The 19,616-nt window shown below is 39.8% G+C and overlaps 1 protein-coding gene across 1 annotated transcript in view; it reads right to left on the bottom strand.

Moving 5' to 3' along the window:
- LOC129841940 (NACHT, LRR and PYD domains-containing protein 3-like) overlaps window positions 1–16,137 on the bottom strand; it is an 18,705-nt gene extending 2,568 nt beyond the window's left edge. The window contains exons 1-6 of the mRNA XM_055910312.1: window positions 15,128–16,137; window positions 6,731–6,847; window positions 6,295–6,379; window positions 5,937–6,165; window positions 3,530–5,321; window positions 3,072–3,245 (exon numbers count right to left, since the gene is read on the bottom strand). Of these exons, the coding sequence (XP_055766287.1) occupies window positions 3,072–3,245; window positions 3,530–5,321; window positions 5,937–6,165; window positions 6,295–6,379; window positions 6,731–6,847; window positions 15,128–15,249 (2,519 nt within the window). The 5' untranslated portion in view covers window positions 15,250–16,137. The remainder of the gene's footprint in view (window positions 1–3,071; window positions 3,246–3,529; window positions 5,322–5,936; window positions 6,166–6,294; window positions 6,380–6,730; window positions 6,848–15,127) is intronic.
- Window positions 16,138–19,616: the final 3,479 nt, after the last annotated feature.

The following is a 19,616-nucleotide window of genomic DNA, read 5'->3' as shown; positions in this document are numbered from 1 at the left end:
ACCTTTTATTTGAGGATATTTTAATACATATCTGTTTCACCATTTAGAAATAAAAGCACTTTATGTATCTAGGCCCCCATTTGAAGAAGTCATAAGTATTCTGACAAATGTCTTTATAGTTTATTAAAGTAGTCAAAAGTTTAGTATTTGGTTGTGTTTTGGGTTATGTTTTGTGCAATAGCAACTGAATGGTGGATGATGACTGGAGAAATATTAATTCTTAGTAAGTTTCAAAACACTACAACCTCTGACCATTACCAATAATACAGGCTACAACAAAACATGCTAACCTTTATGCTGCAGTAGTTTATGTGTCGGATGGGGCCACAGTGTCTCCTGACCCTGCCTGTCTCAGCCTCCAGTATTTATGCTGCAGTAGTTTATGTGTCGGGGGGCTAGGGTCAGTTTGTTATATCTGGAGTACTTCTCCTGTCTTATCCGGTGTCCTGTGTCAATTTAAGTATGCTCTCTCTAATTCTCTCTTTCTCTCTTTCTTTCTCTCCTTCGGAGGACTTGAGCCCTTGGACCATGCCTCAGGACGACCTGGCATGTTGACTCCTTGCAGTCCCCAGTCCACCTGGCCGTGCTGCTGATCCAGTTTCAACTGTTCTGCCTGCGGCTATGGAGTCCTGACCTGTTCACCGGACGTGCTACCTGTCCCAGACCTATTATTTGACCATGCTGGTCATTTATGAACATTTGAACATCTTGGCCATGTTCTGTTTTAATCTCCACATGCTAACCTCTCACCATTACCAATAACAGAGGCTACAACAAAACATGCTAACCTCTCACCATGACCTATAACAGAGACTACAACAAAACATGCTAACCTCTCACCATTACCAATAACAGAGACTACAACAAAACATGCTAACCTCTCACCATTACCAATACCAGAGGCTACAACAAAACATGCTAACCTCTCACCATTACCAATAACAGAGGATACAACAAAACATGCTAACCTCTCACCATTACCAATAACAGAGGGGGTATGATCTTTGTGCCTCTATAACTTTCTCATTCATCATCATTCTCGATTCATTCATGATTATTCATAATCATGGTAGCATCCACATGAATGTAGAAGTGTTCAGAAACATCTTCTATTCTTACTGACAATACAAGTGAAGTGACTCCAAAATGACAGGACATTATTCACCATTCAGTTTCTATTAGGAAAAACATCATCCAAAACACAACCAAGACAAACTGCAAATGAATTCAACAAGTTAGTAGAATCACAAGCTTGATGTAATCACTGCAGGCATGGAATATGGGACCAAATACTAAACTTATGACTTCTTCAATACAATATAAGTGAATATGTCCAAATAATGAAGACTTCTTCAAATGGTAGACTACGGTGCTTTGCAGAGGTATTCATCCCCCTTGGTGTTGTTCCTATTTTGTTTCATTACAACATGTAATTTAAATCGATTTTTATTTGGATTTTTTGTAATGGACATACACAAAATAGTCCAAATTGGTCAAGAGAAATAAAAAAATAAAAAATGTGATTAAAAACAGAAAAGTGGTGCGTGCATATGTATTCACCCACTTTGCTATGAAGCCCCTAAATAAGATCTGGTGCAACCAATTACCTTCAGAAGTCACATAATTAGTTAAATAAAGTCCACCTGTGTGCAATCTAAGTGTCACATGATCTGTGTATATACACCTGTTCTGAAAGGCCCCAGAGTCTACAACACCACTAAGCAAGCGGCACCATGAAGACCAAGGAGCTCTCCGAACAGGTCAGGGACAAAGTTGAGGAGAAATACAGATCAGGGTTGGGTTATAAAAAAATATCTGAAACTTTGAAAATCCCACGGAGCACCATTAAATCCATTATTTAAAAATGGAAAGAATATGGCACCACAACAAACCTGCCAAGAGAAGGCCGCCCACCAAAACTCACGAACCAGGCAAGGAGGGCATTAATCAGAGAGGCAACAAAGAGACCAAAGATAACCCTGAATGAGTTATAAAGCTCCACAGCGGAGATTGGAGTATCTGTCCATAGGACCACTTTAAGCCGTACACTCCACAGAGCTGGGCTTTACGGAAGTGTGGCCAGAAAGAAATACATTGCTCTAAAGAAAAAAATAAGCAAACATGTTTGGCGTTCGCCAAAAGGCATGTTGGAGACTCCCCAAACATATGGAAGAAGGTACTCTGGTCAGATGATACTAAAATTGAGCTTTATGGCCATCAAGGAAAACACTATGTCTGGCGCAAACCCAACACCTCTTATCACCCTGAGAACACCATCCCCACAGTGAAGCATGGTGGTGGCAGCATCATGCTGTGGGTTTGTTTTTCATCGGCAGGGACTGGGAAACTGGTTAGAATTAAAGGAATGATGGATGGCGCTAAATAGAGGGAAATTCTTGAGGGAAACCTGTTTCAGTCTTCCAGAGATTTGAGACTGCTAAAGCAACACTCGAGTGGTTTAAGGGGGAAAATGTAAATATCTTGGAATGGTCAAGTCAAAGCATAGACCTCAATCCAATTGTGAATCTGTGGAATGACATTCAGATTGAGGTACACCAGCGGAGCCCATCCAACTTGAAGGAGCTGGAGCAGTTTTGCCTTGAAAAATGGTCAAACATCCCAGTGGCTAAATGTGCCAAGCTTATAGAGACAAACCCCAAAAGACTTACAGCTGTAATTGCAGCTTTTTTATTTATTGGTTGTTTAACAATAAAACATATTTTGCATCTTCAAAGTGGTAGGCATGTTGTGTAAATCAACTGATACAAACCCCCAAAACATCTATTTTAATTACAGGATTTTAGGCAACAAAATAGGAAAAATGCCAAGGGGGGTGAAAACTTTTGCAAGCCACTGAACAAACATAAATATGTATGTGAAAGGTGACATTCTGGACTCTCATCTAATACGAAACATTCTATCTCAAATCCAAAATGCTGGAGCATAGCACCAAATGTAAAACTGTAAGCTTCACTGTCCAAACACATATGGTGTGGACTATGTGTGTCTGGTAAACACATGTGGATCTGGTAAACAGTTATCACTTGTTGACCAACTACAGGAATACTGACCTCAGAGTCTCCAGTTTACAGTGGGGATTCCCCAGTCCAGCAGAGAGCAGCTTCACTCCTGAATCCTTCAGGTCATTGTTACTCAGATCCAGTTCTCTCAGGTGTGAGGGGTTTGACCTCAGAGCTGAGACCAGAGAAGCACAGCCTTCCTTTGTGACTCCACAGCCTGACAGCCTGACAAAGAGATCATCATGACTTCACAAACACACTTAATTTAACACCAGTAGTGTAGAAGGAAAATGGCAGATGCATTTGGTTAATTCTCCAAAACAACATGTAGATTCATCTTCTGTCTTCTAGAACTATATGGTCATTTTGTTATACTAATGTAAACATCAATTCATTTATTCAATATGTTATTCAACATAAAATTATATACATATTATAATACATCATTTTCTCTAAACTGCATATTGCTTCCTGATGATTAGTTCTTACATGTAATTTTATTTACTCACAGAACAGCTCTGGAGGCTTTGACCACTGGCAGCAGCCTCAGAAGACCTTCCTCTGATCTGGAGTATTTCTTCAGGTCAAACACATCCAGCTCCTTTTCTGAAGTCAGCAACACAAAGACCAGAGCTGACCACTGTGCAGGAGACAGTTTGGGTTTTGAGTGACTTCCTGAGCTCAGGTATCTTTGGATCTCCTCCACTAGAGAATGGTCATTCAGTTCATTCAGACAGTGGAACAGATTGATGCACCTCTCTGGAGAGAGATTCTCCCCGATCTTCTCCTTGATGTACTTGACTGTTTCTTCATGGCTCTGTGAGCTGATTCTTGTCTTTGTCAGTAGACCTTGTAAGTGCTTCTGATTGGACTCCAGTGAGAGGCCCAGAAGGAAGCGGAGGAACAGGTCCAGGTTTCCCGTCTCACTTTGTAAGGATTTATCCACGGCACTCTTGTAGAAAGTAACTTGACGCCTTTGTTTGATTCTCACAGAAAAGTTCCTGGACTTTGATTGCGGTTCAGCCATTAGATTCTCATTGTTGTTGATGAATGAGAGGAACACATATACAGCAGCCAGAAACTCCTGAATGCTCAGATGCACAAAGCAGTACACCTTGTCCTGGTACAGCCCACATTCCTCTTTAAAGAGCTGTGTGCACAATCCTGAGTACACTGAGGCTTCATTGACATCAATGCCAGCCTCTTTCAGGTCTTCTTCATAGAAAATCAGATTGCCATTCACAAGCTGTTGAAAAGCCAGTTTTCCCAGTGACAGAATGCTCTCTTTATTCCAGTGTGGACCTGTTTCTTCTTTCCCAAGATACTTTTCATTCTTCTGTTTGGTATAAAACACCACAAGGTGTGTGTACATCTCAGTCAGAGTCTTGGGCATCTCTTCTTTCTTATGTTTCAGCATGTCTTCAAGGACTATTGCAGAAATCCAACAGAAGACTGGAATGTGGCACATGATGTGGAGGCTCCTTGATGTCTTTATGTGTGAGATGATTCTGTTGGCCAGGTCTTCATCACTGAATCTCTTCCTGAAGTACTCCTCCTTCTGTGGGTCATTGAACCCTCGTACCTCTGTTACCTGGTCAACACACCCTGAAGGGATCTTATTTGCTGCTGCAGGTCGGGTAGTTATCCAGAGGAGAGCAGAGGGAAGCAGATTTCCCTTAATGAGATTTGTCAGCAGAATATCCACTGAGGTTGACTCTGTGACGTCCCAACAGATCTTGTTCTTCTGGAAGTCTAGGGGCAGTCGGCACTCATCCAGACCATCAAAGATGAACAGAACTTTGTACTTGTTGTAGATGGAGATTCTTGATTGTTTGGTTTCCATTGAGAAGTGATTGAGGAGTTCAATGAAAGTGTGTTTGTCCTCTTTCATCAAATTCAGCTCCCGGAAAGGGAATGAAAATACAAATTGGACATCCTGATTTGCTTTTCCTTCAGCCCAGTCCAGAATGAACTTCTGCACAGAGACTGTTTTTCCAATGCCAGCAACTCCCTTTGTCAGCACAGTTCTGATACGTTTGTCTTGTCCAGTTAAGGGTTTGAAGATGTCGTTACATTTGATTGCAGTCTCTGGTCTTGCTTGTTTCCTGGTTGTTGTCTCAATCTGTCTCAGCTCATGTTCATTATTGACCTCTCCTGTTCCACCCTCTGTGATGTAGAGCTCTGTGTAGATCTTATTGAGAAGTGTTGGGTTTCCTTGTTTAGCGATCCCCTCAAATACACATTGAAACTTCTTCTTTAGATTAGATTTGAGTTCACGTTGGCAAAACACAGCAAGCTCATCTGAATCAAGAAATAACACAGAGGATATTAATATTACATCTGTTTTAATGCCTAAAGTATTGTAGGACTGTTATAAAGTTTTAAATAATAATAATTTATTATCTTAACTGACTGTATAAATGTGTAAATGTTTACATAATGCATTACAAACTGGTGTGACTGATTATATTATTATTGGTATTATTGATGGTATTATTAATGTTCTCTCTCTCTCTCTCTGTCTCTCTCTGGCTCTCTGTAACTCTCTTTCTCACTGTGGCTCCCTGTAGCTCTCTCTTGCTCTCTGTCTGTGTCTCTCTATCTCTCTCTCTCTCTGTGTCTCTCTCTGTCTCTCTCTGTCTCTCTCTGTCTGTGGCTCTCTCTGTCTGTGGCTCTCTCTGTCTGTGGCACTCTCTGTCTGTGGCTCTCTCTGTCTGTGGCTCTCTCTGTCTTTGGCTCTCTTCGGTGTCTAAATAAATCAGTACAACACATCCCTGCTGCTACTTGATGAGGTCACTAGGTGTTGTGTTAAGGCTGCTACAATATCATTGAGTTACACAGCTACTTTAGCTGTACTTTAGCTACAGCTTTTAAATGTTATAAAACAGCATTCACCATGAGGCAGACAGATCTTACATTTCTCCAGTGTGTCAGCAAGCTCCTTCTGGTTCATTTTCCTCAGGACGTGCAGTGTGATCTTCAGAGCCCCCTCTCTGGCACTGCTCTCCTGCTTCTCATCTTCAGCGTCCACCACTTCCTTATCCTGCTTCTGACTCTCAATGCCTTCTGGGAGTTCTGGACTAAGAATCCTCTTGAACATCTTCAGCTCGTTCTTCACAAATGTCATAATATTCTCTTCAAGCAACTGAAATAAATCAAGTAAATAAGTTAAGCAAGAGACTAAATGTTTTCTCATCAACACATTAATGAATGATTGACAGATCAACTTTACTTGAGGTAAACAAAAACAAATGTACATAACAGGACCACATACACTGAATATGGAGGCCAGGTCTGTTTGATGACTCTGGGAAGACTGACCACTGAGAATCTCTGACTCTGATCTCTCCTGTTGGTTTCTGTGGACAAAACATGAGATTACATTTCCTCATCCAGGGAGTATACACACACACACACACACACACACACACACACACACACACACACACACACACACACACACACACACACACACACACACACACACACACACACACACACACACACACACACACACACACACACACACACACACACACAGGGAGGGAATACTGTGTTTGTTTAATATTGTTTTAGGACTATGAAAATGGACAAAAGGATTAGTCTATGGATTATGAAAACAACAACAATAAATGGGAAAATGGAAGAGGAGAAATGACTAGAGACAGTGTTGTTTAACTCACTGACCATGACCCATGAGTTCTTCTTACCTTTGTTCAGTAGAAAAGTCTCCCTTTTTAAAGTTTAGAGGTTGATCCCTAGACCAGTCACTCTTCATGGACACACAGCTGGGTACAGGGGAGGCTGGTCTCTCCTGCTTGATTGGTCTTCAAAACAACAGAGACAAACATTACATCTCTCATCTACTCTGAGCTCAGATGGGGAAACATCAGAAGAGTTTCATTCCAAATCGCTATATATCCATTTTCAGAAATGTTTGTAAATTAGCTTTTATTGTTTAGTGAAATTATGAAAGAGATTGGTGTTTTTTTTTCACTTTCTAATCATGGCATGGGGTTGTTCAATGACAGACATTGTTCATGTTTTTGTTTAAAATCTATCACTTGATGTTTTCATTTCAGAGAGACAGACAGTAATGTTTTTGGGAAAATGCTCACTCTCAGAGAAATCAGTAGTACTTCTAGGTTTTACACAGTAATAATATATATCTGCCTCACTCTCAGAGAAATCAGTAGTACTGCTAGGTTTTATACAGTAATAATATATATTCCTGCCTCACTCTCAGAGAAATCAGTAGTACTGCTAGGTTTTACACAGTAATAATATATATCTGCCTCACTCTCAGAGAAATCAGTAGTACTGCTAGGTTTTATACAGTAATAATATATATTCCTGCCTCACTCTCAGAGAAATCAGTAGTACTGCTAGGTTTTACACAGTAATAATATATATCTGCCTCACTCTCAGAGAAATCAGTAGTACTGCTAGGTTTTACACAGTAATAATATATATTCCTGCCTCACTCTCAGAGAAATCAGTAGTACTGCTAGGTTTTACACAGTAATAATATATATCTGCCTCACTCTCAGAGAAATCAGTAGTACTGCTAGGTTTTACACAGTAATAATATCTGCCTCACTCTCAGAGAAATCAGTAGTACTGCTAGGTTTTACACAGTAATAATATCTGCCTCACTCTCAGAGAAATCAGTAGTACTGCTAGGTTTTACACAGTAATAAAATATATCTGCCTCACTCTCAGAGAAATCAGTTGTACTACTAGGTTTTATACAGTAATAATATATATCTGCCTCACTCTCAGAGAAATCAGTAGTACTGCTAGGTTTTATACAGTAATACTATATATCTGCCTCACTCTCAGAGAAATCAGTAGTACTGCTAGGTTTTACACAGTAATAATATATATCTGCCTCACTCTCAGAGAAATCAGTAGTACTGCTAGGTTTTACACAGTAATAATATATATCTGCCTCACTCTCAGAGAAATCAGTAGTACTGCTAGGTTTTACACAGTAATAATATATATCTGCCTCACTCTCAGAGAAATCAGTAGTACTGCTAGGTTTTATACAGTAATAATATATATTCCTGCCTCACTCTCAGAGAAATCAGTAGTACTGCTAGGTTTTACACAGTAATAATATATATCTGCCTCACTCTCAGAGAAATCAGTAGTACTGCTAGGTTTTATACAGTAATAATATATATTCCTGCCTCACTCTCAGAGAAATCAGTAGTACTGCTAGGTTTTACACAGTAATAATATATATCTGCCTCACTCTCAGAGAAATCAGTAGTACTGCTAGGTTTTACACAGTAATAATATATATTCCTGCCTCACTCTCAGAGAAATCAGTAGTACTGCTAGGTTTTACACAGTAATAATATATATCTGCCTCACTCTCAGAGAAATCAGTAGTACTGCTAGGTTTTACACAGTAATAATATCTGCCTCACTCTCAGAGAAATCAGTAGTACTGCTAGGTTTTACACAGTAATAATATCTGCCTCACTCTCAGAGAAATCAGTAGTACTGCTAGGTTTTACACAGTAATAAAATATATCTGCCTCACTCTCAGAGAAATCAGTTGTACTACTAGGTTTTATACAGTAATAATATATATCTGCCTCACTCTCAGAGAAATCAGTAGTACTGCTAGGTTTTATACAGTAATACTATATATCTGCCTCACTCTCAGAGAAATCAGTAGTACTGCTAGGTTTTACACAGTAATAATATATATCTGCCTCACTCTCAGAGAAATCAGTAGTACTGCTAGGTTTTACACAGTAATAATATATATCTGCCTCACTCTCAGAGAAATCAGTAGTACTGCTAGGTTTTACACAGTAATAATATATATCTGCATCACTCTCAGAGAAATCAGTAGTACTGCTAGGTTTTACACAGTAATAATATATATCTGCCTCACTCTCAGAGAAATCAGTAGTACTGCTAGGTTTTATACAGTAATAATATATATCTGCCTCACTCTCAGAGAAATCAGTAGTACTGCTAGGTTTTACACAGTAATAATATATATCTGCCTCACTCTCAGAGAAATCAGTAGTACTGCTAGGTTTTACACAGTAATAATATATATCTGCCTCACTCTCAGAGAAGTCAGTAGTACTGCTAGGTTTTACACAGTAATAATATATATCTGCCTCACTCTCAGAGAAATCAGTAGTACTGCTAGGTTTTACACAGTAATAATATATATCTGCCTCACTCTCAGAGAAGTCAGTAGTACTGCTAGGTTTTACACAGTAATAATATATATCTGCCTCACTCTCAGAGAAATCAGTAGTACTGCTAGGTTTTACACAGTAATAATATATATCTGCCTCACTCTCAGAGAAATCAGTAGTACTGCTAGGTTTAACACAGTAATAATATATATATCTGCCTCACTCTCAGAGAAATCAGTAGTACTGCTAGGTTTTACACAGTAATAATATATATATCTGCCTCACTCTCAGAGAAATCAGTAGTACTGCTAGGTTTTACACAGTAATAATATATATCTGCCTCACTCTCAGAGAAATCAGTAGTACTGCTAGGTTTTACACAGTAATAATATATATCTGCCTCACTCTCAGAGAAATCAGTAGTACTGCTAGGTTTTACACAGTAATAATATATATCTGCCTCACTCTCAGAGAAATCAGTAGTACTGCTAGGTTTTACACAGTAATAATATATATCTGCCTCACTCTCAGAGAAATCAGTAGTACTGCTAGGTTTTATACAGTAATAATATATATCTGCCTCACTCTCAGAGAAGTCAGTAGTAATGCTAGGTTTTATACAGTAATAATATATATCTGCCTCACTCTCAGAGAAATCAGTAGTACTGCTAGGTTTTATACAGTAATAATATATATCTGCCTCACTCTCAGTGAAATCAGTAGTACTGCTAGGTTTTACACAGTAATAATATATATCTGCCTCACTCTCAGAGAAATCAGTAGTACTGCTAGGTTTTACACAGTAATAATATATATCTGCCTCACTCTCAGAGAAATCAGTAGTACTGCTAGGTTTTACACAGTAATAATATATATCTGCCTCACTCTCAGAGAAATCAGTAGTACTGCTAGGTTTTACACAGTAATAATATATATCTGCCTCACTCTCAGAGAAATCAGTAGTACTGCTAGGTTTTATACAGTAATAATATATATCTGCCTCACTCTCAGAGAAGTCAGTAGTAATGCTAGGTTTTATACAGTAATAATATATATCTGCCTCACTCTCAGAGAAATCAGTAGTACTGCTAGGTTTTATACAGTAATAATATATATCTGCCTCACTCTCAGTGAAATCAGTAGTACTGCTAGGTTTTACACAGTAATAATATATATCTGCCTCACTCTCAGAGAAATCAGTAGTACTGCTAGGTTTTACACAGTAATAATATATATCTGCCTCACTCTCAGAGAAATCAGTAGTACTGCTAGGTTTTACACAGTAATAATATATATCTGCTTCACTCTCAGAGAAATCAGTAGTACTGCTAGGTTTTATACAGTAATAATATATATCTGCCTCACTCTCAGTGAAATCAGTAGTACTGCTAGGTTTTACACAGTAATAATATATATCTGCCTCACTCTCAGAGAAATCAGTAGTACTGCTAGGTTTTATACAGTAATAATATATATCTGCCTCACTCTCAGAGTAATCAGTAGTACTGCTAGGTTTTACAGAGTCAAATGTAACAAAGAACTACATGTTTAATAAAGAACTGTACAAATTTTACATTAAATATTAAATACAGTAACATGAGATCTGTATGTAAAGCATTTACTTTTGAATTTAGCAGTTGTTTTTTTCCAGGGCCTGGTTTCCCAAAAGCATCTTAAAGCTAAGTTCATCATTAAAACCTTGATAGGAGCATTGTTAAATCTCTAAGCTGTTTCCCAAAACCATCGTTATTAACGTAGAACAGCTGAGTGAATCGTTAGATGCTTTTATTACCCTCCCGCGTCACTTTATACATAGAAGATCTCAGCTAAACATAGAATCACATGGTTTATCAGTCTCTCTGTGACCACCGATAACAGAACAAAGTTGACTTCAAATACAAAGTTGCAAATGTCTTTAAAGTTGATAGAAAAAAGCAACGTATGAAATAATGCTTCAAATGAAAACCAAGATGACTTAATTAAAATATAACCAGTAGCTTTAGGCCTATTACAATCATAGTAAAATATAACCAGTAGCTTTAGTCCTCTTTCAATCATATTAAAATATAACCAGTAGCTTTAGGCCTCTTTCAATCATATTAAAATATAACCAGTAGCTTTAGGTCTATTACAATCATATTAAAATATAACCAGTAGCTTTAGGTCTATTACAATCATATTAAAATATAACCAGTAGCTTTAGGCCTCTTTCAATCATATTAAAATATAACCAGTAGCTTTAGGCCTCTTTCAATCATATTAAAATATAACCAGTAGCTTTAGGACTATTACAATCATATTAAAATATAACCAGTAGGCTTAAGGCCTCTTTCAATCATATTAAAATATAACCAGTAGCTTTAGGACTATTACAATCATATTAAAATATAACCAGTAGCTTTAGGCCTATTAAAATCATATTAAAATATAACCAGTAGCTTTAGGCCTCTTTCAATCATATTAAAATATAACCAGTAGCTTTAGGCCTCTTTCAATCATATTGAAACACGTTTTATGTTCAGTCAATCCATTGAGTTCTATTTTGCTACTTGTAGGCTATGACCTGTAATTTGTCTCAATATATATACAGTGGGGAGAACAAGTATTTGATACACTGCCGATTTTGCAGGTTTTCCTACTTACAAAGCATGTAGAGGCCTGTAATTTTTATCATAGGTACACTTCAACTGTGAGAGACGGAATCTAAAACAAAAATCCAGAAAATCACATTGTATGATTTTTAAGTAATTCATTTGCATTTTATTGCATGACATAAGTATTTGATCACCTACCAACCAGTAAGAATTCCGGCTCTCACAGACCTGTTAGTTTTTCTTTAAAACTTCTTATGGCTGCAAGGGGCAGTATTGAGTAGCCAGTTAAATCGTGCCCATTTCAAACGGCCTCGTACTCAATTCTTGCTTGTACAATACACATATTATTATTACTATTGGATAGAAAACACTCTCTAGTTTCTAAAACCGTTTGAATTATTTCTCTGAGTGAAACAGAACTCATTCTGCAGCACATTTCCTGACCAGGAAGTGGAATGTCAGAAATCGATGCTCTGTTCAACTTCCTGCCTATACATGGGCATGATACGTAAGAGTCTACGTACACTTCATACACCTTCCCCTGGTTGTCAAGAGGCGGTGAGAGAAGATATTTCGTGTTTATCTTGGTCTGAGGTGGAATTAAAGCTCTTTGTATGACGTGACCGTCCATTTCCTGTTTCTGGAGCGCGCGAAAGGGGACATGGATTTGCCTTCTGTTTAGCTGTCGTTATGGACGACTAACATCTCCGGTTTAGATTTTATTTGATACATGTGACCATATCATCGTAAAGTATGTTTTTTCAATATAGTTTAATCAAATTATTGAATTTTTTTCGGGAGTTTTGCCGTGTTCCGTTCTCTGACTTTGTTGACGTTGGAGAGATCCGTGCCACTTGGCAAGTGCCCATGCTAAATCAAGAGGGAAATTTGCCCTTCCAGATCCAAACAACGACTGTTCTGGACAAAGGACACCTTGTCCAACATTCTGACGGAAGATCACCAAAAGTAAGAAACATTTTATGATGCTATTTCTAATATCTGTCATGCATTTGAACTGGTCGTCGGCGCTCAAGTGTTTCTGGCTATTGTGGCTACGCTAATTATAACGCTATATTGTGTTTTCGCTGTAAAACACTTGATAAATCGGAAATATTGTCTGGAATCACAAGATGCCTGTCTTTCAATTGCTGTACACTATGTATTTTTCAGAACTGTTTTATGATGAGTAATTAGGTATTTGACGTTGGTGTCTGTAAATATTATGGCTGCTTTCGGTGCAATTTCTGACTGTAGCTGCAATGTAAACTATGATTTATACCTGAAATATGCACATTTTTCTAACAAAACATATGCTATACAATAAATATGTTATCAGACTGTCATCTGATGAAGTTGTTTCTTGGTTAGTGGCTATTTATATCTTTATTTGGTCGAATTTGTGATAGCTACTGATGGAGTAAAAAACTGATGGAGTAAGAAAAGTGGTGTCTTTTGCTAACGTGGTTAGCTAATAGATTTACATATTGTGTCTTCCCTGTAAAACATTTTAAAAATCGGACATGTTGGCTTGATTCACAAGATGTGTACCTTTCATATGCTGTATTGGACTTGTTAATGTGTGAAAGTTAAATATTTAAAAAAAATATCTTTTGAATTTTGCGCCCTGCACTTGAGCTGGATGTTGTCATAAGTGTACCGGTGTCGGGCTGCAGCCCAAACAGGTTAAGAAGCCCACCTGTTCTCCACTCATTACCTGTATTAACTGCACCTGTTTGAACTCGTTACCTGTATAAAAGACACCTGTCCACACACTCAATCAAACAGACTCCAACCTCTCCACAATGGCCAAGACCAGAGAGCTGTGTAAGGACATCAGGGAAAAATTGTAGACCTGCACAAGGCTGGGATGGGTTACAGGACAATAGGCAAGCAGCTTGGTGAGAAGGCAACAACTGTTGGCGCAATTATTAGAAAATGGAAGAAGTTCAAGATGACGGTCAATCACCCTCGGTCTGGGGCTCCATGCAAGATCTCACCTCGTGGGGTATCAATGATCATGTTGAAGGTGAGGGGTCAGCCCAGAACTACACGGCAGGACCTGGTCAATGACCTGAAGAGAGCTGGGACCACAGTCTCAAAGAAAACCATTAGTAACACACTACGCCGTCATGGATTAAAATCCTGCAGCGCACAAAAGGTCCCCCTGCTCAAGCCAGCGCATGTCCAGGCCCGTCTGAAGTTTGCCAATGACCATCTGGATGATCCAGAGGAGGAATGGGAGAAGGTCATGTGGTCTGATGAGACAAAAATAGAGCTTTTTGGTCTAAACTCCACTCGCCGTGTTTGGAGGAAGAAGAACGATGAGTACAACCCTAAGAACACCATCCCAACCGTGAAGCATGGAGGTGGAAACATCATTCTTTGGGGATGCTTTTCTGCAAAGGGGACAGGACGACTGCACCGTACTGAGGGGAGGATGGATGGGGCCATGTATCGCGAGATCTTGGCCAACAACCTCCTTCCCTCAGTAAGAGCATTGAAGATGGGTCGTGGCTGGGTCTTCCAGCATGACAACGACCCGAAACACACAGCCAGGGCAACTAAGGAGTGGCATCTGTAAGAAGCATCTCAAGGTCCTGGAGTGGCCTAGCCAGTCTCCAGACCTGAACCCAATAGAAAATCTTTGGAGGGAGCTGAAAGTCCGTATTGCCCAGCAACAGCCCCGAAACCTGAAGGATCTGGAGAAGGTCTGTATGGAGAAGTGGGCCAAAATCCCTGCTGCAGTGTGTGCAAACCTGGTCAAGAACTACAGGGAACGTATGATCTCTGTAATTGCAAACAAAGGTTTCCTCACCAAATATTAAGTTCTGCTTTTCTGATGTATCAAATACTTATGTCATGCAATAAAATGCAAATGAATTACTTAAAAATCATACAATGTGAATTTCTGGAGTTTTGTTTTAGATTCCGTCTCTCACAGTTGAAGTGTACCTGTGATACAAATTACAGACCTCTACATGCTTTGTAAGTAGGAAAACCTGCAAAATCGGCAGTGTATCAAATACTTGTTCTCCCCACTGTATATATATTACTGTCTGTAATATGTCTCAAAATATTTCATGATGTGTATCCTATCATGAACACAATGATGTGTCAAATCTGGGATTTAGTGCTTTTTTATTGGGTAAGCATTAGAATAAGCCTCCTCAATATTTGCTGCCATAGGTGTTAATATTTCTCTAGGTGCTGATCCGTCATCAGTATTGTACAATAATGATAATGTTGAGGAAAGATTTGAATGGAGAAAACTGATCTGAGAGCAGCGCTCCCTTTCTTTCCATCCTATCAGTATTGATACATGATCCACCTGACCTGATACCTTGTAGTGCTGCTGATCCAGTTTCCGCTGGTCTGCCTGTGACTTTGGATCTCTGACCTGTTCACCGGACGTGCTACCTTGTCCTTGTACCTTGTAAATAAAAAAAGGAAAAAGTAACACATTAAAATAACAATAATGAGACTATAAGGAGTACCAGTACTGAGTCAATGTGCAGGGTACCAGGTAGTTGAGGTAATAATGAGACTATAAGGAGTACCAGTACTGAGTCAATGTGCAGGGGTACCAGGTAGTTGAGGTAATAATGAGACTATAAGGAGTACCAGTACTGAGTCAATGTTCAGGGGTACCAGGTAGTTGAGGTAATAATGAGACTATAAGGAGTACCAGTACTGAGTCAATGTGCAGGGGTACCAGGTAGTTGAGGTAATAATGAGGCTATAAGGAGAACCAGTACTGAGTCAATGTGCAGGGGTACCAGGTAGTTGAGGTAATAATGAGACTATAAGGAGTACCAGTACTGAGTCAATGTGCAGGGGTACCAGGTAGTTGAGGTAATAATGAGGCTATAAGGAGTACCAGTACTGAGTCAATGTCCAGGGGTACCAGGTAGTTGAGGTAATAATGAGACTATAAGGAGTACCAGTACTGAGTCAATGTGCAGGGGTACCAGGTAGTTGAGGTAATAATGAGACTATAAGGAGTACCAGTACTGAGTCAATGTGCAGGGTACCAGGTAGTTGAGGTAATAATGAGACTATAAGGAGTACCAGTACTGAGTCAATGTGCAGGGGTACCAGGTAGTTGAGGTAATAATGAGGCTATAAGGAGTACCAGTACTGAGTCAATGTCCAGGGGTACCAGGTAGTTGAGGTAATAATGAGACTATAAGGAGTACCAGTACTGAGTCAATGTCCAGGGGTACCAGGTAGTTGAGGTAATAATGAGACTATAAGGAGTACCAGTACTGAGTCAATGTGCAGGGGTACCAGGTAGTTGAGGTAATAATGAGACTATAAGGAGAACCAGTACTGAGTCAATGTGCAGGGTACCAGGTAGTTGAGGTAATAATGAGGCTATAAGGAGTAACAGTACTGAGTCAATGTGCAGGGGTACCAGGTAGTTGAGGTAATAATGAGACTATAAGGAGTACCAGTACTGAGTCAATCTGCAGGGGTACCAGGTAGTTGAGGTAATAATGAGACTATAAGGAGTACCAGTACTGAGTCAATGTGCAGGGGTACCAGGTAGTTGAGGTAATAATGAGACTATAAGGAGTACCAGTACTGAGTCAATGTGCAGGGGTACCAGGTAGTTGAGGTAATAATGAGGCTATAAGGAGAACCAGTACTGAGTCAATGTGCAGGGGTACCAGGTAGTTGAGGTAATAATGAGACTATAAGGAGTACCAGTACTGAGTCAATGTGCAGGGTACCAGGTAGTTGAGGTAATAATGAGACTATAAGGAGTACCAGTACTGAGTCAATGTGCAGGGGTACCAGGTAGTTGAGGTAATAATGAGACTATAAGGAGTACCAGTACTGAGTCAATGTGCAGGGGTACCAGGTAGTTGAGGTAATAATGAGGCTATAAGGAGTACCAGTACTGAGTCAATGTCCAGGGGTACCAGGTAGTTGAGGTAATAATGAGACTATAAGGAGTACCAGTACTGAGTCAATGTGCAGGGGTACCAGGTAGTTGAGGTAATAATGAGACTATAAGGAGTACCAGTACTGAGTCAATGTGCAGGGGTACCAGGTAGTTGAGGTAATAATGAGACTATAAGGAGTGCCAGTACTGAGTCAATGTGCAGGGGTACCAGGTAGTTGAGGTAATAATGAGGCTATAAGGAGAACCAGTACTGAGTCAATGTGCAGGGGTACCAGGTAGTTGAGGTAATAATGAGACTATAAGGAGTACCAGTACTGAGTCAATGTGCAGGGGTACCAGGTAGTTGAGGTAATAATGAGGCTATAAGGAGAACCAGTACTGAGTCAATGTGCAGGGGTACCAGGTAGTTGAGGTAATAATGAGACTATAAGGAGTACCAGTACTGAGTCAATGTGCAGGGTACCAGGTAGTTGAGGTAATAATGAGACTATAAGGAGTACCAGTACTGAGTCAATGTGCAGGGGTACCAGGTAGTTGAGGTAATAATGAGACTATAAGGAGTACCAGTACTGAGTCAATGTGCAGGGGTACCAGGTAGTTGAGGTAATAATGAGGCTATAAGGAGTACCAGTACTGAGTCAATGTCCAGGGGTACCAGGTAGTTGAGGTAATAATGAGACTATAAGGAGTACCAGTACTGAGTCAATGTGCAGTGGTACCAGGTAGTTGAGGTAATAATGAGACTATAAGGAGTACCAGTACTGAGTCAATGTGCAGGGGTACCAGGTAGTTGAGGTAATAATGAGACTATAAGGAGTACCAGTACTGAGTCAATGTGCAGGGGTACCAGGTAGTTGAGGTAATAATGAGGCTATAAGGAGAACCAGTACTGAGTCAATGTGCAGGGGTACCAGGTAGTTGAGGTAATAATGAGACTATAAGGAGTACCAGTACTGAGTCAATGTGCAGGGGTACCAGGTAGTTGAGGTAATAATGAGACTATAAGGAGTACCAGTACTGAGTCAATGTGCAGGGGTACCAGGTAGTTGAGGTAATAATGAGGCTATAAGGAGAACCAGTACTGAGTCAATGTGCAGGGGTACCAGGTAGTTGAGGTAATAATGAGACTATAAGGAGTACCAGTACTGAGTCAATGTGCAGGGGTACCAGGTAGTTGAGGTAATAATGAGGCTATAAGGAGAACCAGTACTGAGTCAATGTGCAGGGGTACCAGGTAGTTGAGGTAATAATGAGACTATAAGGAGTACCAGTACTGAGTCAATGTGCAGGGGTACCAGGTAGTTGAGGTAATATTGAGACTATAAGGAGTACCAGTACTGAGTCAATGTGCAGGGGTACCAGGTAGTTGAGGTAACAATGAGGCTATAAGGAGTACCAGTACTGAGTCAATGTGCAGGGGTACCAGGTAGTTGAGGTAATAATGAGACTATAAGGAGTACCAGTACTGAGTCAATGTGCAGGGGTACCAGGTAGTTGAGGTAATAATGAGACTATAAGGAGTACCAGTACTGAGTCAATGTCCAGGGGTACCAGGTAGTTGAGGTAATAATGAGACTATAAGGAGTACCAGTACTGAGTCAATGTGCAGGGGTACCAGGTAGTTGAGGTAATAATGAGACTATAAGGAGTACCAGTACTGAGTCAATGTGCAGGGGTACCAGGTAGTTGAGGTAATAATGAGACTATAAGGAGTACCAGTACTGAGTCAATGTGCAGGGGTACCAGGTAGTTGAGGTAATAATGAGGCTATAAGGAGAACCAGTACTGAGTCAATGTGCAGGGGTACCAGGTAGTTGAGGTAATAATGAGACTATAAGGAGTACCAGTACTGAGTCAATGTGCAGGGGAACCAGGTAGTTGAGGTAATAATGAGACTATAAGGAGTACCAGTACTGAGTCAATGTGCAGGGGTACCAGGTAGTTGAGGTAACAATGAGGCTATAAGGAGTACCAGTACTGAGTCAATGTGCAGGGGTACCAGGTAGTTGAGGTAATAATGAGACTATAAGGAGTACCAGTACTGAGTCAATGTGCAGGGGTACCAGGTAGTTGAGGTATTAATGAGACTATAAGGAGTACCAGTACTGAGTCAATGTGCAGGGGTACCAGGTAGTTGAGGTAATAATGAGACTATAAGGAGTACCAGTACTGAGTCAATATGCAGGGTACCAGGTAGTTGAGGTAATAATGAGACTATAAGGAGTACCAGTACTGAGTCAATGTGCAGGGGTACCAGGTAGTTGAGGTAATAATGAGACTATAAGGAGTACCAGTACTGAGTCAATGTGCAGTGGTACCAGGTAGTTGAGGTAATTGAGGTAATATGTACATGTAGATAGGGGTAAAAGTGACTACGCATTCAGGATAGAGATTAATCTCCTGTTGGTTTCTGTGGACAAAACATGAGATTACATCTCCTCATCCAGGGCGTACACACACACACACACACACACACACACACACACACACACACACACACACACACACACACACACACACACACACACACACACACACACACACACACACACACACACACACACACACACACACACACACACACACACACACACACACACACAGAGGGAATGTTGTGTTTAATATTGTTTTAGGACTATGATAATGGACAAAATAATTAGCTTATGGATTATGAAAACAACAAAATAAATGGGATAATGGGAGAGGAGAAATGACTAGAGACAGTGTTGTTTAACCTTTTATGGCTGCAGGGGCAGTATTGAGTAGATGGATAAAAGGTGCCCATTTCAAACGGCCTCGTACTCAATTCTTGCTCGTACAATATGCATATTATTATTACTATTGGATAGAAAACACTCTCTAGTTTCTAAAACCGTTTGAATTATATCTGTGAGTAAAACAGAACTCATTTTGCAGCAAA

Source organism: Salvelinus fontinalis, unplaced genomic scaffold (assembly GCF_029448725.1).
Source record: "Salvelinus fontinalis isolate EN_2023a unplaced genomic scaffold, ASM2944872v1 scaffold_0004, whole genome shotgun sequence".
Taxonomy (NCBI): domain Eukaryota; kingdom Metazoa; phylum Chordata; class Actinopteri; order Salmoniformes; family Salmonidae; genus Salvelinus; species Salvelinus fontinalis.
Note: the sequence above shows the minus strand (reverse complement) of the source record. Positions and strands in the feature narration are given on the sequence as shown.